This window comes from Nannobrachium achirus, assembly GCF_963921795.1.
Source record: "Nannobrachium achirus genome assembly, chromosome: 19".
Taxonomy (NCBI): Eukaryota; Metazoa; Chordata; class Actinopteri; order Myctophiformes; family Myctophidae; genus Nannobrachium; species Nannobrachium achirus.
Window position 1 is genome coordinate 26,033,423 of NC_137826.1, and position 23,547 is coordinate 26,056,969.

At 40.9% G+C, this 23,547-nt stretch overlaps 2 protein-coding genes across 2 annotated transcripts; one reads left to right on the top strand and one right to left on the bottom strand.

The window, feature by feature from the left end:
* Positions 1-439: 439 nt before the first annotated feature.
* Positions 440-4,218, top strand: hmgn1b (high mobility group nucleosome binding domain 1b). Its single transcript, XM_080748476.1, has 6 exons — positions 440-590; positions 2,438-2,464; positions 2,637-2,666; positions 2,773-2,820; positions 2,950-3,057; positions 3,199-4,218. The coding sequence occupies exons 1-6, from the start codon at positions 573-575 to the stop codon at positions 3,253-3,255; spliced, it is 288 nt and encodes a 95-aa protein (XP_080604602.1). The 5' UTR covers positions 440-572; the 3' UTR covers positions 3,256-4,218.
* Positions 4,219-8,416: 4,198 nt separating this feature from the next.
* slc37a4b (solute carrier family 37 member 4b) lies at positions 8,417-21,335 on the bottom strand (the record flags this gene model as incomplete). Its single annotated transcript, XM_080748450.1, has 9 exons — positions 8,417-8,608; positions 10,529-10,667; positions 13,076-13,141; positions 13,418-13,531; positions 14,059-14,144; positions 14,230-14,376; positions 14,860-15,106; positions 20,291-20,523; positions 21,188-21,335. 9 exons carry the CDS (start codon positions 21,333-21,335, stop codon positions 8,442-8,444), a joined length of 1,347 nt encoding a protein of 448 aa, XP_080604576.1. The 3' UTR covers positions 8,417-8,441.
* Between the last annotated feature and the right edge of the window lie 2,212 nt (positions 21,336-23,547).

A 23,547-nucleotide genomic window follows, 5' to 3' on the forward strand; every position in this document is an offset into this window, starting at 1 on the left:
CAACACTTTTTTTTAAATTACAAAACATACATTAACCATTTCAGCACTTGTGTCGCATTGTGAGCTTGTAGATCTGCTATTTTTATACATTTGAAAATGGGACATTCTGCATAATGAGTAGCCTACTTTCTACTTTTGGTACTTGTCTTTAGGCTACGTACATTTTGATACCAAATACTTTTGTACTTTTACTCAAGCACATTTTTAATTCCGGACTGTTTCTTGTAGCAGAGTATTTATATCACAGTATTATACTTTTACTTAATACTACTATTACTACTTATAGTACTTTTTAAATAACTTACATGGGTCCGGTCGAGTTGGTCCCCTGGTACTTCCGCCTCGATATGACGTCACTGACCCATCCGTGTCGTCTTTGTTCTAAGAGGGAGGGGGAGAATCCAATCCGGTTTCAGCTAGTTTTGCTTCCAATGGAACATTAACGTCTCGCTTGGCTGTATCAGACGCTACTGCTAAGACTCGTCTACAGAATATACATACACACGGCATTTTATCCTGTTATTTAGACGGGTTGCGCGTTTATTTTATTTTCAAAACCACACAAACCGACCATGCCTAAAAGGAGCAAAGTGAGTAGAAGCATTAGTTTTCATGCATTTGGTAGCACAACGTTTCTAAACAGTTGTGATTTGCAGTTGTGCGTTGGGGTTTACCTACCAGTTTTCCCAGAGTTGTTAAAATGTTTTCTCTAACACTGTCCAAAATAATGTTTTGTGTTGTTTCGTCGAATGCAAAAGCGTTGCATTCAGAGTTTGGGATGTAAACGTTATATTCTTTGTTTTGATTGGAGCCATAAGTGTTTGGTTCGCGGTCTTCTGTTCTGTTCGTCGTGCAGTGATTATCTTTGTGCGAATGGATTTCCATCTACTGTGATTATACCACGTTTTACTGGAACGCTATTATGATTATGTTCAACTACAGTTGAAACAAATGCAGTTTTTACCTAAAATAATTTAAAAACGCATTTTTTTGCTTTTTTAAAGCGCAATTAAATTGCATTTGTGCAGATAAAGTTGTGGGTATATTTTCCCTCGGCTGGGGAGGGAGTGTTCATAAGTTTATTTACATTTTTAAAAATCGCCTTTAAATTCCACAAGACCATAGGCTTATTGCCCGATAATGTAATGTTATGCTTTGCACAAGCCTTCTTTAGAGGCTACATGTTTTTATTCGGAGCGGGATCATGGCTTCCATGTTTGCCTTCCCCTTTTAAGAAGACGATTTTCTTCCAATAATGGCCACAACAACAGGCTCGTCTGGTTATTGTCATTGCATCATGGACGCCATTGCGTTGGTTTAAAAAAAGGGGGGAGAAAAAAAATGCCTTCGTCGTGTCCTTTTCGATTTATTGTCGGCTCATGCCTGGTGCTGCAGGTTATGCAATGCAATGGCGTTTCTCCGTCACATCTCTCTTGTTGCTGGGGGTTCTGGTAGATTCTGTGACCGTTCGGAGAATCGCTGAGCATCTCGGAGAGTTTGGGGTTTAATTCGAACGGATGGCGGGAACACACACACACAGTAACACGGGTCGGCACACAGAGGACCGCTTCCCAAACAGTGGGTCGGGGCCCATTTGTGGTCACGGACACATTTTTTTATGGGTCACGACCATAGAGTTATCACGACTCGAGTAAAAAAAAAAACATTGCATTAGAAAAAATATATATTTCAAAAGATTTTCTGTAAAAAAAAAATCTTATACATTTTAAAAACAGCAAACGCATCTAAAAATATATACATATAAAAAAAAGTAGTCGAAAATATCCGATATACAAGCTCGCGAAGCGTTGTGAGCTCGTACATCTGCTATTTTCAGTCTCTAGTTTGGGTCTAATCTCTTTCGGGTCTCGACCTGAAAAGTTTTAATTGGAACCACTGGCACAGAGGACGACTCGGATCAAACCAACCAACCCCCCACATGTCCCGTTTATCACACGAGCTGAATGAATGTGTCGAGAGGGGGCGGGGTCCGCTTTTCCCTCCTCCACTGCTGCCGCGATTACTTTCGGCGCACAGCGGTGTCGCGCGCCGAAGATGGCCGATCTACAAGCTCCCGACGTGTCTGCTGTAGATCGGCTATTTTTTGACGCGCGACACCTGCGTACGAAGGAGTATACACCCGGGGAGACCGCGGAAGCATGACGTCAGCCGGTTTATACATAGCAGTATGATGGTGTCCTATGTTTGCCGAAAAGGACAGATCCATAAGCTAATAACCTGTTTGTAGATCAGTTTTGGCAGCTGACAACCCCTGCTGATATGCGATTTGATAGTAAATTAAGCAAAACAAATAAATATTGGTGTATAAAGCAGCTGTATATCCCGGCTAGGCTATAAACTTCCAATGCCCACAACCAACTCGTAGTCAAAGATGTACTTGCAGGATGTCCTAACATCTGTCTTTTCTGTCTCGTAGGCAGGAGCTGACGGCGAGGTAGCAGAGGTAAGGAATCAATTTGGCACGGTTTTGTTTGAGCAGGGGTGCATGCTTGATAGTTATTGAATTATTATGAGACGGTTTCATTCATCTGTTTATCCACCAGGGGTCAGTATAGATCACTCACTGAATTATGTCAAATGATTCAATTAATAACTGTTCTCTATCCACTCTGCAGCCCAAGAGGAGATCTGATAGGTTGAAAGATGTAAGTATACCTAATATGACAATATTATTTCCGTAGATGGCATGTGTATTACTACATTCTGAGAACAAAGTAAACTAATTATTATAAATTGTTTTTCCCTTTGCAGAAACCTGCAACTCCAAAGGCGGCAGAGCCCAAGGCTAAGCCAGCAAAGGTGAGAATGGCTATCATGTTTTAATATTGAAACAAGTGCTTATATCAGTACGAAAGCTGGTAAAAATGTCAAACTGTTGCAAAAAATGCGAAACTTGTCACTAAAAAAAATTAAAATCTGTATTTGTAGAAGGCACCTGCCAAGCCCAAGAAAGCTAAAGAGGTAGAGAAGGCCGCACCTGAGGAGAAGGAGGAAGAAGCTCCTGCAGAGAATGGAGAAGCCACAGAAGAGGAAGAGGTGAGAGGCTCATGTGGGACGGTGCATGCAGTGTTGTGTAATGAATGCCTGGAAATGGAATTTGTGAATAATGGTTTAAGATATAAAAGATGCAAAGCATAAGACTCCATTTGACACTATTTTATGTGCTTTGTTTTTCAGGCACCCGCTACAGAAGAAGCCGAACAGAAAGAAGAAGAGGAGGAGGCGGCTGAATAACATCTCTCACACCACATCTTTGATCAGCGCTCCCTGTACCTCTTTTTCTTGTACAATTCAGGGGAATATTTTTATCAACTATTTTCTAAATGCAGGTTTTTTAGTAGTTTGATTGTAGAGAACACATTTTTTCCCTTTTTTCTTTTTTTTTTACAAAATAAAACGAGTACATTTGGAGAGGTGGATTTCATCACATCCCACGTTTTTTTGCATCACCAGAACAATTGCGGTCATTGTAAATGTCAATGGCTTTTATTTTCAATGTGAGGGAGGGAGGGAAGGGGTGGGGGGATGAACAGATTACTGTATCAACATGCAAGCTTGCCGTTTAGTGGAGTTGGTGCAACAACTGAGAGCTTGCCTGAGACGCTAACATTCCATATGCTTTATGAGGGACATGATGCGTGATCTGTTGGGCTTGGGATGGAGAGAGAACCCATGGAGCAACACATGGTTTTATTGTTTGTAATTGGGGAAGGGGGTTAGAATGTTTGTAAGCTTTGTTCCTGTATGTTAACTCTTGTATCATGCAGTTTTTTCTTAACCAAACTGATCAATAAATCTACAGTCCCTAGTATTGGAGTTCCTCCCTATCAGACCCATGCATCGCGTGTATTGGTTGTCTCTGTTCTGTGATAGCATTGCAATAAATTTGTATAGCTGCTGTGAAGAGGGTTTTCAAATTTTCTATACGCAGTGTGTAATGGTACATTGTGAGGATGGTAAAAACGGAACGTTTTCTTAGCCAAGCTAATGGATTACAACCATACAAGACAAATTAGTTCAGTGAACGCCAAGAGACAAACTACACTTACGATGTCAAATGCATACCAGCAGTAGCAATATTCATGTGGGTTTTAGGTATCTGTTTCAAGTACATGTGTACAGTTTCTTTTTTTCTTTGTTTGTAGATGTGTTGGTGTAATGATTGTTATAAACAAACCAATAAAAATTGGTTGGTAATTGTTTGCTTTCTGATTGTGTGAGCACACCATATACTATCCTGCTGAGATGTTATGCATTGGAATGTATACGTTATAGCCTGATATTTTGCTTCCAATTGGAAGCAATATCAGGCTATAATACTGTATATACAATGTGTCAGTAATGTTATATAAAGTTTTTTGTGTGTGTCAAATATAAACCTTTATTGATCCCTGTGGGAAAGTCAAGTCTCATATCAATGTACCTGTAGATGCACGCTAACAGATTGACTTAACACTTATTTGACAGCTGGTGGTCATTATGACAATGGTTTTTAGCCATTTAAAATGTTACTTATGGGTGAACTTAAAGGAGAAAGTATGTCATTTTAGCCCAATGTGAGACAATTCCATCGAGGGCTTAGTGCCAGAAGGGAGCGAACCGTATATATTAATGAATATTGATGACATTATTGAAATGCACATATCGTCAACAGCACGTTTCCGAGAAATGGAATTGACCAATAGAACGGCCAAAACATTAGTAACATGGATTTTGATGAGACACGTGTATTTAGGCTCTCATATGGTTCAAAATGAAGACCTGAAATTGCCTTCCGATTTTGTCAATTATGTAGGTCTATTGTCTAAATGTTTGAATATTTAACATTTTAGGTGAACCTATGGATATTAATGTTGTATTTTACAATAACTATAGCTACAAAGATACATTAAAGTCAAGACGATAGATGGCTACAAATTTAAAGCTAAATTACATTATGCGACCGCTGTTATGCCCAGATTTCAGCACCACGGACAGCTCGATTCTTACCCAATTTCACTCGTTGCTGACGTCGCAGTAGGCCTATATTCTTTTATTGTCTCCACTAGCCGAAGGCTGAGGGAGAGTATGTTTTCCCCTCCGTCCGTGCGTGCGTCCGTGTGTCCTCGCAGTTTGTGAACAGCTAATCTCAGTCACCGTTGGCCCGATCGCTGCCAAACTGAGCACACACACTCCCTGGATGCCAATCTAGAACCTCTGCCCCACATTTTTCAAATCAGCCTCATGGTGGCGCTATAACAGGCCGATTTGTGTGGCCTGGTTGTTACCAGCTAATCTCCGGCGCCGTTGGCCCGATCGCTGCCAAACTGAGCACACACACTCCCTGGATGCTAATTCAGAACCTCTGCCCCACATTTTTTAAATCAGCCTCATGGTGGCGCTATAACAGGCCGATTTGTGTGGCCTGGTGGAGACCTGTGCTCGTTTTATGTGTTTTTATGTCGTTTCAGTTATCCTAATGGACAGTGCAGAATGATGCACTTAATTAGCCTACACCATTTTTGTTTAGCCATCATGCAGGCGACTTTCGCATAGTGTGATCATGATGTTTCAGACTCGGTGGATCGTATGTTATCATGTCCATACAATATGTCCCATAGCACATTGGTTCTCAAAGTGGGGTCCTTGGGGGGTTCCAGGGGGTCCATAGCAAAAATAGTATACGGTCGCATCACAATAGTTTTAACCACTTGTCCACTTCATCTATTTATATGTTGGCTATTAAAAAAGAAAAACAACAAATCTCTTCCAGGGATCCCTTGGAGTTAAACATTTTCAGAATAATATAAATTTGGTGGTCCTTGACAGGAAAAGGTTTTTGAACCACTGCTATAACATAGCCCCTTCACTTGGGTTTGATGTAGGCTACCCACATGCATTGATGACTTTGTAAATAACCATAAACTGCTGTGCTGCCTCCAGCGACACATTTTTTTCCCCTTGGGATAATAAAGGTATCTATCTATCTATCCATCCATCCATCTATCTAAAATATTATTAATATATATATATATATATATATATATATGTCACGGTTTGTTAGAGAAACAGGACGGTCGAGAAACGGAGCACTCGTGGTGCCGCACGGGGCGGAACAAGCGGTCGCCCACAACAACGTCCTCCAGGCGGAGCCGCTCGATTGTCCACGACATTGCAAGTGGCGCGAAGGCCAGCGGACCTTGGTCCTGCTCTTCGCCCCCGAGCGCCGCAGGCGCGAGTGGCCGCGAAGAGCGGGCCAGGGCCGCGCGGCCGGCGGAGCGCCGTGCGAGTTACGAAGCCGTGGTGAATGCAATCGTTATATTTATGCCCAGGCCGTAAGGCCTGGGCAAGCCCGCGATAAACGCTCATAGTAAGCTAATGGCTAAGCTAATGGCTAAGCTAATGGCTAAGCTAATGGCTAAACACCGCCCAGCTAGGCTAGTAAATAAAGAAAGAGAGTCGCAAACGAGTGACGTCAGCGCCTGCACTAGTGAATGGCTGTCTATGGGCTGTCGTCGCCATCTGGTGGTGATTAGTGTGTGGTGAACGACAAAACAAGCGCTCTTACTCTTACCGTCCTGAGTTACCCAAACATACTGTAACATATATATATATATATATATATATATATATATAATCAAAGAAATCCCATGAATAAAAAATATATAATAATTAAGTGGTAGTGACAATAGCCAAGCTCACAAGTTGTGTTGTGTGCTTGTAGATCTGCAAACGTCTAATCTGTTTGGGAATCACTGCCTTAGAGCATTGATTCTCAACACCTATATCTAATCTGCTTTTTCCAATCTGTGGGACCCCAATCTACTGTATACTGTAGAATCCTCAGTATTTAACTCTTGAGTGTGTACAAAATATATATACAGTTATATTTGTACTCTTGGAGTTACAGACCCCATAAGGGTTCATTTGATTCCTATCAATCATTTACATATCTGGCAGGTATACTATAGCATATTTCCAAGTGAAGATCCACAATAACATATCTTTAACATATGTTTTATCTTTATTATAACTTTATTATGCTGCTGATGTTAGCACAGTATATTGGACCTTAGCAGCCACACTTGCAGAGTAAGGACAAATAAGTAAGAACAAATAAACCACATATCATACAAAATAAATATTTCATGTTAACATGTCTTTCCATTAGTTAATCTGACCTGAATAACATAATTTCCAATGCAACAGAGATTCACATGAACTCTTCCTTACGGGTCAATGTAAGAATTCCAGTAAAGTTAAAAAATATGCCAAATGGCACTGAGCAGATGTTATCGTTATTAATAAATAATAGTTCATACAAGAGTAAAGCATTTTAGAGATGAAAAGGTTAATGCTGTATAATACAGCTTCATGGAGCGTTCCTGCTGTATAATTACAAAGGCGGTGACAGAACCTCAATTCCACTGGTTCCCAAACACTCGGTCGGGTCCCTTAATTTTTTGCTTCCTACATTTTGTTTTTTTACCATCATTTCATATCATTTTAAAAAATGCAAAGATTTTTCTAATTAATTTCATGAATAAATAAAAGAAAAATCTAAGACATGCCATGAATAAGAAAACAAATGTTTAAGTAGTGAAAATAGCCGATCTACAAGCTTGTAGATCTGTTATTTTCACTAGTTTGGGTCCCGGACAAACGTCTAATTTCTCTTTTGGGTCTTGAGCTAAAAAGTTTGGGAACCAGTGATCCATTCTGTAGCCCAGACCAGACATAAACTCCTGCCCTCAAAATACATCAACATTTGCAAGTTGTGTCCTACGAAAAAACAAATCTGCTCAATGGGTCTAACATACTGTAGCACAATGTGATCTAGAAAAATATAGCATTGCTTGTCTTCAGTGAAATATGAGGTATCATAAATGACCTGTGAATATCTCCACATAATTTACCAAGAATAATTATGTGGGTCATGTGCAATCCTGTAAACATTCATATATAGTCAATGCATGAAGACTCTTGGCCTCACTGAATTTAAAGTTTTGTAATGTAAGATACATTATCTTACACAACTTTCAAGTTTTGTTTTGGTCTAGTGAGTGAAGTTGAGACATTCAAGCACAACCAAAATAAATAACTATCGACTGCCCTCATGATATTCAGTATGACTAAAAGTGTATTATGTACATGCATGGTGACTGTAGCTCATTGTGCATTATTCAGAGTTAAGTGTTATGATTTGTTTCGGTCAACAGTTCAGCAACCTTTTTTGGCAGTGAGTGCATCCATCTAATTTGTGAATGAATACCGTAAGATGAATCACTAAAAGACAAAATGGTTATCCTTCCTGGGTGGAACTGGAGATGTATTTAATGTGCAGTGCGCTTTATGATCAGTTAACTGATCATGTGTAGACGGTCCATCAAGTCACATACGGTAACATCTGGCATCAACAACTGGCACAGTTGAAGAGGATATCAATCCATTTTCTCTGCAATTCGTCCCATTTTGGTGCGTATGTTGCGCACCAAGAAGTAGAGTATAGTGGTAACGACCATTGTCACCTCAGCTATCCAGAATGCCAAGTCCCAGCTGTATTCTTTTGCAACACTGCTGAATGGGAGTCCAGCCATAAAAGCCCCAACTGTAACAGAAAAAGAAGGTAGTATAAGTGATAAGGTTTTTTGTTGTTGTTAAAACTCTATATGATAGTAATCATTGCTTAGACCCTCCAGAAAAACGCGGCCAAAAATCCTTGATTATGCGGGCTAAAATCCTTGATTTTGCGGGCAAAAATACTTGATTATGCAGTGAATTATGCAGGGTTTTTATGTGAATTTATGCGATGACAATGCGAAACTATGCAAAATATGCGGGAACTTGTGAAAGTTGCGATTAAATGCGAAATTATGCGAAATATGCGGGAACTTAAAAAACATATTTATAGCCTATATACAGTATACATAAAATAAAAATGTATAACTATTAATTAAACCACTTTAATATACATTACACTGGCTATTTGGAAATAGACAATCTACAAGCTCACAACATCACTAAAGAGTCATGTGTCTATTTTCAAAGTAGTCAAAACACGAATTTAAGGGTCCTTGAGTGAATTAAAAAATGCAAAACAGACTTTTGACTGCCTTTCATTATTTTCAAGGCAAAAAAGCAAACCTCTGTCAAATATCTGCAATTTAATTACCTTAATGGGCTACATCAAGGCAAAAATAATTACCCTATGGCCTATGTGATTGCTAAGGATACAGCTCACTGCTAAAGCAAAACTCTGGTTTATTTATGTGGTTTTGCTCTCTCTAGAGATTTAAGGCATTAAAATGTTATGCATTCAATTGCTGTTCCTATCCATCCATGGAATACTGCGTGCTACTTTTTTCGGAGAGGTGCTCATTTGCTTTGAACGGCAACGACGCAACGTTTCAAACGGAGTACAATGGAGACCTCAAGACAAGTAGGATAAACTTTAATTTGTCGTTTCTTGAAGTTTGAGGACTGAGGAAGAGTGTGTTATTGTAGCGTCACGTTGGCGAGAGCCAACGCACATACCGTATAGCCTACATTATGCCTGCATCTCTCTCTGTCTGCCTACAGATCCTCGCAGTGCAGCGTGCACGCAATCGCACGGCACACACACACACACACACACACACACACACACACTCACACACACAGGTTTCACAGCGCATCATTGTTTTGCCTCGGTTTTGTGTCTGAACGTGATTGAACGGTGAAGCGATGACTTTATACTTTTATGCGGAAAAGTGTGGGGATTGTGAAATCAAGCGATGCCCGCATATTTCGCATATTTTCCGCGGAAATATGCGAAATATGCGGTGAATATGCGGGGATTTTGAAATCATGCGAGCCCCCGCATAATCAGCGGCATTTATTGATTATTGCGGGAAATTCTGCGATCGCATAATCGCGTTTTTCTGGAGGGTCTATAGAGTGTTCAATTTTAGTAAACAGAAAATACATTTTCAGGTTGGGGTATCAGTTTTATCCAATCAGGAGATTGAACCCCACAGAGACCATTTATCACATTATCAGTTTTTGTTTTTGATTGATTGAAGAATTTATTAGAAGTTTGCATAGGAACAGGTACAGATTCATGACAGTACTACAAATCACTGGTACAAGGTCAACTAAAAGGAGATCCTAGTAAGCTTTTTGGCTTATTTACATAGGAACCAGTAATATTATCAGCATTATTAACAATTTTATAGTGTTCCAGTTCGCCTGCTAATTGTTTTGTAAATCACATAACTTGTTACTTCTGTGCCCTGTGTGAGTTCCTGTGAGTTGGATAACATTTGGAACCTGACTAAAATGTATTTCTGTTTACTAAAGAGTTGTAGCGACAGGGAGACCCCTACAACTGAACAAACAATCTTTACTATAGATTGTTCAGTAACAGGAGTCTCCTGAAGATTCTATAGCAATGATTCAATACAAACAAAGGAATACATAAACCCCTTAGGCTTAAATAAGGAATATTTTGGTGAAAAAAAAATTATAAAAGAACTAGTTAGCCATTTACCGTTGGCCATTAAAGCTACAATGGCATGAGAGGTTCCACAGAAGTTTGATGGGGCGCTTTCATTGGCTATCACTCCAAACAAGGCAATTGGTCCATAACAACAGAAACCAAACATAGCACCAAGGAAAAGGATCCAGATCTGGGAAGGAGAGAGAGACAGAGAGAGAGAGAGAGAGAGAGAGAGAGAGCGAGACAGACAGACAGGGACAGGATGCTCTTGAATGTCATATTAATGAAAAGCTCAGACCATATTAACAGGTAAAGCCATCCAGCCACCCTAACTGAGGAGTACGCTGTTTATCAGTGTGCCTTCTTCTACCACACCAGTCGTGCACCTGCTTCCACACATCATAATACATGCAGTGGAAAATCCAATGCACTAAAATGCATTTTCCAGCTTCCATATTTACTGTACAGTTTGTATTTTTATGCAACTACATTATTGCGCATGCGCACTTTTTCAGTGCTACTACACAAAATTCGTCACCCAAAGACCACGGTTGTGCTCGTTCACACACACACACACACACACACACACACACACACACACACACACACACACACACACACACACACACACACACACACACACACACACACACACACACACACACACACACACACACACACGCAATGTGGGGGTGGAACATTTGGTTCATTGGGAGGTAAAGGGGAGACACTTTATTGTGAAGGGCCCTTCACGGCGCCCACCGGAAGGAGAAAGTATGCGAGTATTGTGTTCATAGGAGACGAGACGTGCCGCTTTCTATGGATACAATAATGGCGAGCCACATATACGGCTTTGGTGTTGCTGTGAAGTTGTTACAGTTGGCACTGTAGTTGCCGGTTAAGTTTTGAACAGTTGAGTTTTGAACAGTCAAAACAAGACGTATAATTACGCCAGAGCCACAGACACCGTCTAACGAGATTGCGAGATACACAAGCAAGATGGATTAAAAGTGGCAAGTTGTCCTACCACAAATTAATAACTATGCACACACATTTGAAGATGAAAAATCCAGCAAAGATGCTGGATTTGCTACCTATCCACACTTCGACTGCGAGCGAGGTCACGTCGCATGCATGCGCCATTTGAACTGCAAAGCTCTATGAGGAGACGGCTTGATAAGCCGTGTCCCAGCCACAGACGCACGTAGGGCGGCCAACACTACAGTATAACCTGTGAGTAGCAGCCTACAGTATGAAGATATACATTTAACCAAAGCAGCAGCCTACAGTATTTAGATTTATTCAGCTGAGCCACTATATGAAGGGTTAGTCTGAAGTGATCATTTTAGCACAATCTCTGCATGGAGCAGAGATGGAGCAAACCTCCATCTCTGAAACCCCGATGAGGACGGACACAGGATGAAGGGCCCGGACCCAAAGAGGTCGAGGAGCTACCTGAGGAATGAGCATACAACATTTAAAAACATTTTTAAATTCGCTTTCTGTCTACCTTCTTGGTACACTGTAAAATCGTAGTTTATCCATTGGTAACTGTTAGAGATGAGCCGATTGATCGATGAGTGATCGCGATCGGCCGATAATGCCTCTATCGGCTTTGATCGGTTTCGGCTTTGGTGATCTACAAGCTAGATCAGCTATTTTCACAATATTTATCTGTGGGACTGAATGTAACCTGAGCTTCAACTACAAGTTGAATTGGATACTAAAGGACCTCAGCCTGCAATCTCCTAATGTTTATACTTAATATAAAATGTCAATGTTTTGTAAGAAGAATCATTAAATATATAAATGCTGCTACAGTAACACAATAAAAAGAATCATATATGGATTTGACGCTGTGATCGGGAATATCAGTATCGGCAGATACTGATTCCAGTTGATCGGTATCGGCTCCAAAAATCGCAATCGGAGCATCTCTAGTAACTGTGAGAGTCTGTAATCTGTAATTTGTGAAAAAATAAGGTCATTAATGCATCCATTTGGTTACATTTGTGAAACTCAGGGTGCACTGGAAGATTGGGGGTGCTTCGATCCCGTAGGCTATCAGTTCTTTACGGGAGTTTGCAAATACGGAATACAGCCCGAGTGAGCCCATTCACTAGGCTATATACAGAATGCAGCTGTGATAGACAAGCGGTCAGGATAGGCAAGACTGTATCAGCTATATAGATAATCAGACTGATTATTAATAAGGAGGCGACATAATTTGTTGCAGGCTATACTGTAGGTCTACCTGATGTCATGCCAGTCAGATAGCGTTAGCTCAATTGTCTCCTCATCTCTGCTCATACATGAGCAGAACATGACAGTTTGATGGAGCCGCTGCTGTATACAAATATGACCAATATAGGTGGCTGGCTCAGCGGGCCCCTGTCAACACTGCCCACCATTTCTTTTAGATGAATTTCATTTCACGTTTCCTTTACTAGAGCAGCTATGTAATTAAGATTGCACTCTGTCGAGGTGATAGACATCTCCATATATGGCCATATCGTATGCAACGTAGCTGTGGCCAACGTAGCTGTGGCCCGATATCTAGATGTGTGAACCTCTAGTCAAATTAATTAATAAGCAAACCTCCATCTCTGCAACCCCGAAGAGGACGGACCAAGGATGAAGGGCTCGGACCCAAAGAGGAGCCACCTGAGGAATGAACATACAACATTTTAAAATTCGGTTTCAGTCTACCTTCTTTCTACACTGTAAGATCTTAATTTATCCATTGGTAACCATGAGAGTTTACAAATGTAACAAAACAGATCTGTAATTTGTGAAGAAATAAGGATTTTGTTATGCATCCATTTGGTTACATTTGTGAAACTCAGGGTTAAATTAACACTGAGGATTTAACAGTGGGGTAAACAGCTGACAGCACCTATGATTAAGTGATCTTCACAGAAATAAGAAAACGTTCCTCACCTCAGGGACTTGGGGTGTGACGGTGACTCTGAAGAGATGCATGGAGATACACATACCAGACATCATGAGGAGGAGCAGGCCATGGCGAGGATTGCCATGGGTACCTAGTCCGTGCTGGAGTGAAACAGGGGACATAATAAAAATGTGACATCAAATAGAGCAGGGGTGCCCAAAAGGATCGATCACAAACTACACAAAGGCTGTGCAGGTAGACTACATGCCCTTAAAAAATCGAACCAGACTGCACTCTGTCGAAGTACCAACTTGCTCCTTGTGTACTCGCTTGTGCGCCAGCAGAGTGCGGTCGCACTTGTTGATGGTGATGTCACCAAGAATCAATCTGTAATACTGTTTTCAAGAGTGTTAGGCACAAACGCCGGTAGCATTACAAAGTTTAATTTAAAGAAAATACCAATTCAAAATGTCCCCCTCTATTTCCAAATCCAAGTGTATTTGATATATATGTAACGCCAGCACTGCTATTCCAAATACCCCCTTGTGTACATTTTCAAAGTATTTTCAGCAATGGGATAATACGTTTTTGGGTAGATCTTGTTGAGCTGGTCATTTTAAAAGTAGTTCTCAAGTCAAACAATATAGTTTTGGGGAAAGTTGTGTTAAACTCTGACCGTCTAACTTACCCGAGCCACAGCTCTGTCCGTGAGGAATCCTGATGCAAGGCTGCCCAACAGGCCTCCCAACTCTAGGGCGCTCATATAGGAGCTACCTGTTAGCAACATGGTTGAGGTAAGAAGCTGTGGTCCATTTAGTAAAGCAACAACAACAAAGAGTTTTAGTTAGGAAAAACATACTCATTAGAGCCGTTTGCCCTTTGTCCTGGATGAGGAAGAGTTGTCCCCAGTCAGTGGCAGCTGTTTTCACCCCAAACACCACCAAGTAGGCCATGGACAGGACCCACAGGTAAGGCGACAGGAGAAACTCACAGAGCGTGCTCTTATCTGGTGTAGGAAACAGAAGAAAGCGGAAACTCCTAGATAAATAACACGACAGCACGTGTACAAGAATATCTGTGATTATGAACACCCGTCAGGCAATAATGTGTTTATCAGAACTTCAGATAACATTTTGATCAACTCTATCATTCAATAAATATTAGTCAATGAGTTTGTGCCCACACAAAGTGGTATCATTGTATGTGCTATATACAGTATTATTCTGTTACTGGCTGCTATAGCAACCACAGTTCCATCTTGAGGGTGTCTAAAGATTTACCTCATCTTATTATGCAAGCATTATACAGTAAAGTGACAGCATCAAAATCTTCAAGTAGTAAAAGCAGTAAAATGACAATAATTCTATCAGTCCTTCATGCACACAATTAACCTTCATCAATATAAAGATCATTCACACATTGTACAAATTCTTGACTGTAACTGGAATTTGTTACACTGCACAACAACCATTGTCATTGATTACAGTACCTGCCGCTGCCCCTTTCTTAGCCACAGCTGCAACGCTGGGCAGCCCCACGTCTTTTGGTTCATTCTTTACAAACACCAGACAGATGAATGAGAAGGCTGCACAGACACCTCCTGACACGGCTATGATGGTCCTCCAGCCATAGTACTGAAGGAGGACTGTGGCCATCACTGGACCAAGAGTCCCCGCCAGGTTCATGCTGCAGGAAAGCACAGACCACCATGTTCCAAACTGGGATGGCTCGAACCACTGTGGGGAAAGGGACATACACAGACACAGACACAGTACATGCGTATTATTTACTAGTGGCTGTTGCTGTAGTTGTGTGGTCATAATGCACATGCAACAGCACAATATGCAAAACAAATCAGTTTTTTCTGATTCATACTGTAGGTTGTTGTTTGGGACATTGCTTATTTTCAACAGATCATGGGATTACAGATATACGGTAAATCACAGTAATATCCTCAGTGTTCATTTATAATTTGTAAATCTGAGAGCCTACGAATGGAACCATTTGTACACTCTCTGAGTTAAATTAACTGTGTAGTATGCAGGATATCTGCCCATTTATAAGCACGAATTTAAGGACTACACTAAAGCTACGGATGGGGATTGCGTTGTGTCGTTAGCTTGTAGAAGCGTGCGTTGCCATGGATGGCTTGCAGCGTTGTTCTTGTTTTGTTTTTTCTTCACCGCGCTGCAGCTCCATCAGAAGCTACTTTTGGGGGCACCGCCAACCTACCAAAGCCGAGTGTACCCACTACCCAGTAATGTATTGTTGTTTTGCATTTGTCATTGGCTTCCGTATTCAGCTGAGGTCAGGAAATAAACAACGGAGTGAAACAACTCTGTCTGCAAAACGCTTATTCATTCTATTTTTAGGCATTGAATATCAGAAATTAAATTCAAGGTGTTTTGTGACTTTATAAGGATCCGTGGAAACCCTGAGTATGCCAGTGACACTCGGTCTATATGACTGTGGATGACAAAACAAGAGCACTTTTGAAATGTTGACATATCAGAAAGACTCTGCAGTGCAGAGTGCAGTAGCACACCATCTAAGCAGCTCACACACACATATACGGTTTAATATGGTATGCTGACATAATGGCACACCTAAAGCAATATAACCTCAAATTCTGCATACAAAAACTAAGTGTGCACACTGAGAAACTCCCTTCAACTACCTACAGATCAGCTGACACCAGTAACATGAGAATCCCCAGGCTAATTACAGAAGCCCACACATAGGTTGCTTTAATAAACTGCTGAGACACATTGGCTAGGGGTTAAACACTGACCCTGGGAAAATGCAGCTTCTGGCCTTCTGTAGTGCGCCAAACAGACAGAATGTGGTGCTATAAGTTACTGCTACGATGTCAGAAAACAAGAGAACAGTTTTGCATTACATACTGAGTACAGGCAGTCTCTCATGGAAAAGTATGATGACAGTTTTGCATTATGTCTTTGTAAAAGCTCTGTTAAAGAACCGCTCAAAATGTTGTCTCTTCTCTTGTAATATAATCCTGTTCCTGGATGGAATCCTGTCCACTGCTGGCACACACACCTGCCAATGACTATTTATTCCGCGCCCTTTGAACAGTACTGCTTTTCTAGCAAACATCTAAGGTCAGGACCTCCAGACGCCTCTGCATATGTGGCTGGATGTAAAAGGGTTGCAGTGGATAGTTAAGTATACTAAAGAAATTAAATAATACTGTGTAGGTCTTTCAATGTAGCACTGTCTCCTTCATTTTGATTACCTTTACTTTTACTTTTTTTAAGTGCTGTGGTTAAAGAATAATATAGTTAATTGATCAGATCAATATATCTGCATTAAGGCCCTGTCTATACCTAAAAAATCCCCGGGCGTTTCTGACTTCGTTTTGAAACCTATACGCCTCCACACGGCCCGTGTAGAAAAATATGTGTGTCCACACGGTATTATCAAAACGCTATAAATCCCTGTCTGTGCGTCACCGAAGCGGGTGGCCGCGTACCCCTGCTCTCATGGAATCATTGCAGCAGCTATCTATCTATACTTAGTATAGGCTATGCATCGTCCAAGTTTCACAATCTTCACACTTTAACATGCACAATTGCTATTTAAACATTAATTTAATATAAATTCGCAAACTATTTCTAGAGCAGGAGAGGAGAGGAATCGTCGAGTGTGGTGCGCTCTCTCTCTCTCAGCATTAAACGAATGTAACTCTATCAATCAGAACATTGTGGTCAAGCTAGCATCACTTTGTATTGAGAGAGAGAGTGTGGTGCGCTAACTCTATCAATCAGAGAGAGAGAGAGAGAGAGAGAGAGAGAGAGAGAGAGAGAGAGAGAGAGAGAGAGAGAGAGAGAGAGAAGTAACTAGGCTACAGACGGACTTTCTTTTTGTGCTTGTGCTGATCGTGGAAATAATTTAAAAAAGGAGGCACATGCCGTGAATAATCAACATATTCTCACCTTCAAAGCGTCAGACAACTGTGAGAAGGGGCTGGAATAATGCCTGCATGCGTGCATATGTCTTCCATTATGCTTGAAATCATTTGATATTGGCATTTGATATCCAAACTTTGACAAAGAGAAGAGGCAGGCGCGTCGCGTCAGATATGCTCCGTTAACAAGACGAGGGCTGCATCTCGTTATTGATAATGAGCACCTTATCGATCCGGCTTATTGAGCCGGTGGAAAGCTATGTGAGACAACAAATTCAGAACATAACTGGTAGCCTATATTTTGCAACTGTAAGTTCGTGGCTGACCAGTGACCACCATCTATGAAGATGACATTTGACAAGAGTAACAAATATCATTCATTAGGGCTCCATCCCTAAGCGGAGCTCTCTAATGTTAACATGTCGTGAATGCTCTCTTAAATATGGATATTCTACAGAGACTATTATGGGATTCTCTCATAGCAAGGAGGAGGAGGCGAGGAGCACAAGGTGACGTAAGCATGCAAGCAAAGAACTTCTCCGTTTACAGTGTCCACAAGGCAAAAGAAATACGCCCGGGTAACAAAAATGCACTGCAGCCGGAGTTTTGGAAACTATTCGGCTAGTCCTCCGTTTGCATGCGTTTGCATGTGGACACCCATGTGCGTTCGTGGCTCTACCTCCCCGGGGATTAAAAATACGTTGTCGTCTGGACAGGGCCTCAGTCTAGCACAAATTAACTGATGCAGTTTGGCCATGAAAGATATGTCAAACATCTATCAACTCGGAAGTCATTCTTTTATGTGACTACTTTTGAGGTTTTAACATGCAAACGTGTAGCCAAAACATGGCAAATATTTAGTGGTTGTGTATGTACACTGAAAATGAGTCCAGAGAATTTGAGAGTCACATTATGGCCAGCACTAATGGCCTAGGATTAGGTCAGGTTGGCAGGGACGTTCATTTGTGAGAGCAGGTCTGGTAGATCAACTAGCAATATTTCCTATAATCTACAATCGACAATCAACCTTCTCCTGAAGAAGTGCTTTAGTTTGGATTTTATAGCAAGCCAGACTGAAATGAGAGAAGAATGTTTTCAATGTGAATGTGTACTTTGCAAAATAATAATGATGTAAAACATCAGATAACCTTTCAGCAACGCTTAGGTGGTTGCTTTTTTTTTCTTTAGTTTTTACTATTTTGAAAAACCTTTTTAAATAGTTCAAATAACCAATCTAAAAGCTCACAAGCTATTTTCACTGTTATAAATGTTTTTCAAAATAGTAAAAAAAAAAATCCAAAAGGTTTAGGCATAAGTCTTAAGGTGGCAAGATGGGGGGGGGTTCATGTGTGTATAATCTATTTCTGATGTTATATTTTACATTGCAGGTCAATCAAATTTGCATTTAGACTAGGGCCCTGATTTTAGCTTGGTTACCCAAATGGTAACTTTGGGTAACTTTTGTAATTTGCATGATCCGTTTGTACCAAAATCATGTTTAATACCTCTTATATGTGTGTAGAATCCACTGACGTTCTATTTTCACTTGCAGGTCAAACTTGTGTGCTAAAAGTTAGGTTGAGGTTAAATTGTTATAATTTTAACCGCAGGTCAATCTCACGTGTTAAAGGTCAGGTCAAGATCTATCTCACACTTTCTCTACACATTCAAATCGGTGTGTGAGAAGTGTAGGAAGACACCATATGAATATAAATCAACAAATAAAAACATATGAAACAGCTATTTAGGCTTTTGACATTTCAAATGGACTAATGGGGCAACTAATGGATCTCTAATGGCTGATCAGACTCAGTTTGGAGCTCTTAATCAGTGTGGTTGTAATGCTACAATATATAGTTTATAGTAGGCTACTGGTAGAATTTCAGCAATAGTGGTGTGTGTGTGTGTGTGTGTGTGTGTGTGTGTGTGTGTGTGTGTGTGTGTGTGTGTGTGTGTGTGTGTGTGTGTGTGTGTGTGTGTGTGTGTGTGTGTGTGTGTGTGCGCGCGCGCGCCCTTGCTCTGCACCATTTCTTTCTAGAATGAAATGACATAAACATACACCTATACAAGCATGAGCATACTCACAGACAGATAGCAAGCCAGGGAGAGGAATGTGATGTATTTATAGCTTGTAAATTGGCTATTTTGGGCAGAAAGAAATGACCTACTACCTAAAGGACTACCTAGTAGACCCAAGGGGGTCAACAAAGTATCTAGAGATAAGTGGTTAATGATGAGTCTAACAAACTAAGTCAATTAGGTTGTGATGCAACTAACCCAGATTCCTGTTCAGGATAGGTGCTTACTGTATGTTGAAACTCAATGTTGAGTTCAATGGAAAATAAGCTGGGTATTTGTGTGACAGTGAGTATATATATATATATATGGAGGTTATGATAATCAAATGGGCACAGCACATACAGCTGTACTGCTATATACGCTTAAATACATTCCTAAAACAAGACGAATTAATCATCTATCAACAACAAGTAATAAGATATCCTTTTCCGTTTTGCTGCATCTCCTGTCTGTCACATATCACGTGACATGTACATGAGTGTCTGAAACAGATGAGAGTGTGAAAATGTAAACTCTAACCTAAGAGGTCAGGCCCGTCTGAGGGTAAGGGATAGAATTCCTCACTAGTCACTACACTTGCAACCGTGCCAGCCAATGGATGACTGGCATACTTTCATGGAATCACAACACAAGCTCAAGCGGTGGGAACAACCTACCTCAGAGAGTATTGCTCTTATGAGGCTTCACTACCTGCCCATAGCAATGTGGAGGAATACATGATTTTTAATCTAGACTGTAGAATCCTCTGTGAGAACTTAAGGGTCCATTTGGTTCCAATAATACACTCTTGGAGTTACAGACCTATAAGGATCCTAACTATCAATCATTTAGCTGGGGACCTGCTGGAACCCCCTCAAGAATCCCTGGGGATTCCCACACACTTTAAAGAGGAGTTCATAAGTACGGATAGTATTACCTTGCGTAGAACCTTCCCACAGGGGGGCCAGCCACAGCCTTGGCCCAAGCCGTTGATAAACCAGAGAAGTGCGAACATGCGCACAGTGGAACAGCAGGAGAATGCCACATTGATGCCCCCCACCAGCAACAGACCGGTGGCAAAAAGCCAGCGGGCACTAATCCGATCAGACAGCACTCCACTGACAAACTTACTAATGGCATAGGCCATGGTCTGGCTGCTGGTGATCAGACCTGCAGAGACAAAGACAGATAAGAACTTAAGTTTAGGAGTAAAACAACAATCCCCATGTAGAGATCGTAATACACCATTGTAAACCAATCAGGAGAGAGTATCTATTTATCAGCTTCATTTTTAGTGTTCCAGTTCCAGCTCATTTCTTTGTGTCATTTCAATTGTTTAAACTATATCCTGTTTGAGTTCTCCATCCTGATTGGATAGAATTGGTATACCGACCTGTCGGACCTGAAAGTGCATTTTCTGTTTAGTTAAAAGCTGGAGACTGGAGATGGAGACTCCTGTTACTGAACACATTCTAGCAATGACTACTATCAGAATATAGAGCAATTTAACTCTGTTACTGAACACATTCTAGCAATGAGTACTATCAGAATATAGAGCAATGTAACTCTTAAAATTCAAAGTGAAGCCTGCATGATGACCCAACACATTAAAGGAATAAAGGCTTCAGGTGTCCAGTAATCTATTCCAGGCAGTGCAACACAAAGATGACTGTAGAAGGGGTTTCATTCCATAGAATTAGCATAAATGCACACACAATTCCAGCAGACACTTGTGTACATTTATTTGACGAGAACCATCATAGATGTGCGATATAAAACGCAAAGATAAAATACTTCAAGCCAGATAGAAAGGATATTCAGTGTATTGTCTTACCCAGGTCACCCTTGTCCAGTTTAATTTCACCCATCACAGAGGGCATGACAAAAGAAAAGGTCTTCCTGTTAAAGAAGTATAGCGCATAGCCAATGAACATGCACAGGAAAATGACTGTGCGATAGTAGCCGTAGCCTGTGGCCCCCATGATTACAGAAACAAAAATACAACTGACAGTCAAAACTGGAAAGATTCAGTGCTTGATGGGGGGGGAAATATATATATTTCCACCAAAAAAAGTCTCAGTTTAGATTTGTAGTGTTATCCCTTTGAATGTAGTATGGGATGAATCACACTGAATGTAATATTGTTGTATGAGGATGTAGTTGAACTGTTCTCAGTAGAATATCAACACTTTCCAAGTGTATGTTTGTAGCTATGGCTCAGCAGTGCAGACAAAAGGGGCGACACTTTTCCAAGTTGACACTTCCCAGAAGTTACTGCTTGAAGAATAGAGCCAAAGAGGTGTGTTGGCCATCACATTTGCCTAGAAAAATGAAGAAACAACAATCAGAATTGAATTATAGCAGCAGTTGCAACATGCCAATGTAAACACCAGCTACATACAGTATTAGCCATTCTTTACACTTTCAATATCAACAGGACAAATGAAGGTTAAAGATAGCAGCAGTAATCAAATGGATGTAAGATTGTCTCAGATAGATATGCCACTCGATTCATAATACAACAATGAGGATAATAGCATATTATATGTTAGAAGAACTATTATGTTAAATATGCGGACATGCCATTTCTCCACTAACACAGTCTTGGGCAGTTTAGTTTTACAAGTTAATCCTACATAGAATAGTAAACGCCACAGCCTGGTCTCACTCAGAAGAGAAGTAGTACTTTAAATCTGTCCTAGCCTTACATTAAGACATCTCCTACCGAGACTAATCTGTCCAGAAACTTGGAATTGTGCTTGTAGCCTTTAATGAGAGATGCAATAGTTTATTGAATTGATGGCTTAACCACTCAAGACAACCTAACACCTGCAGTAGTTATTGAAGATCTTAAACGTTACAATGTCAATAGTCCTGTTACTTATTATGCATTTGTAGCTATATTATGGAAGCCTATTTCATCTGGCTATATGTGTACATCATATTACATATGGCGACCACCAGTGTGTATTCTACTCTTCGAAGGCGGGTTACTTGACTGAACAAGTCAATTATGCAACATCGAAGTCATCGATCAAAGCGCACATTACATTTACACGTGCATCCATGCAGCAGCAGCTTTACTCAGTTGATTTTGTGCACAACATACCAGCACCACTGATCAAAACAAGATAACGAACCATGCAGTTGAGTTACCTCTGCTGTTCAGTTCACTGCCGACTGACTGGACTCCACATCATCCATCCACAGCAGCAGGATATGCTGCGCGTGCGTGACTCCACTGCCGAATGACACGGGGGCGTGTCATAAACGCCAAAGCTTTATTTTCACTTCTGAGTGATCAATATTCGAATAGCAGCAGACGCCAAGAGCGTATGGCTCGGTCAAATCAGAGCCAGTCAGTCGAGCAAGTCAAGTCTGAGCGTGCGGATCTGATGATCGGTGTTTATGTGCTGTGGATTGCAAAGTTATGCAACACCAAACACACCTAGTTATTATAGCGCTAAATATAGTTGACACTCTCCATTTATTGTCTTGCCACGCAACAAGACAGGAGACTCAACAATGCCACCCGGCGTCGTCTCCCCACTCTCCCCGGCCCGGACGGTCAATCTGAATCAACATGGGCTCACTTTGAGTTACATAACATAATGAGCGTTAATTCCATAGATCAGACGTAAGTATACTGAAGTATTAACATTTGCAAGCAGCCTCGCCAATGTAGTCCGTTGTTATAACGCGTTTAATACATGCACTACATGCACGCATAGGCATGCACGATGCACCAAAACATGTCCGGGTAATCCTGCGTTTCGCACATGCGCAGTTAACACCGGTCTGCCTACCAAGCTCTATGCCAGTGGTTCTCTATGCCAGTGGTTCTCAACCCTTAGCTAGGGGAGTAAGGGGACCCTCAGCTCAGCCAGTCAGTGTTCCTTGGGGGGGTTCTAATCTAATGGACCCGACCCATCTGAGAGTGCTCTGAGCTGAATGCATTGATTGATTGATTGATTGATTGAAGAATGTGTATTAGCAATTTGCAATAGAAAAAAAGTACAGTTTCATGACAGCGCAACTAACTGGTACAAGGTCAACTAAAAGGAGATCCTAGAATGCCTTACGGCTTATTTACACAGGAACCACACTTTATGTAGGCCTATCTCATACAACATTGAAAGACAGACAGATAAAACATAGTAGCTACTTTATCTAGGATAACATCAATTTCAAAAG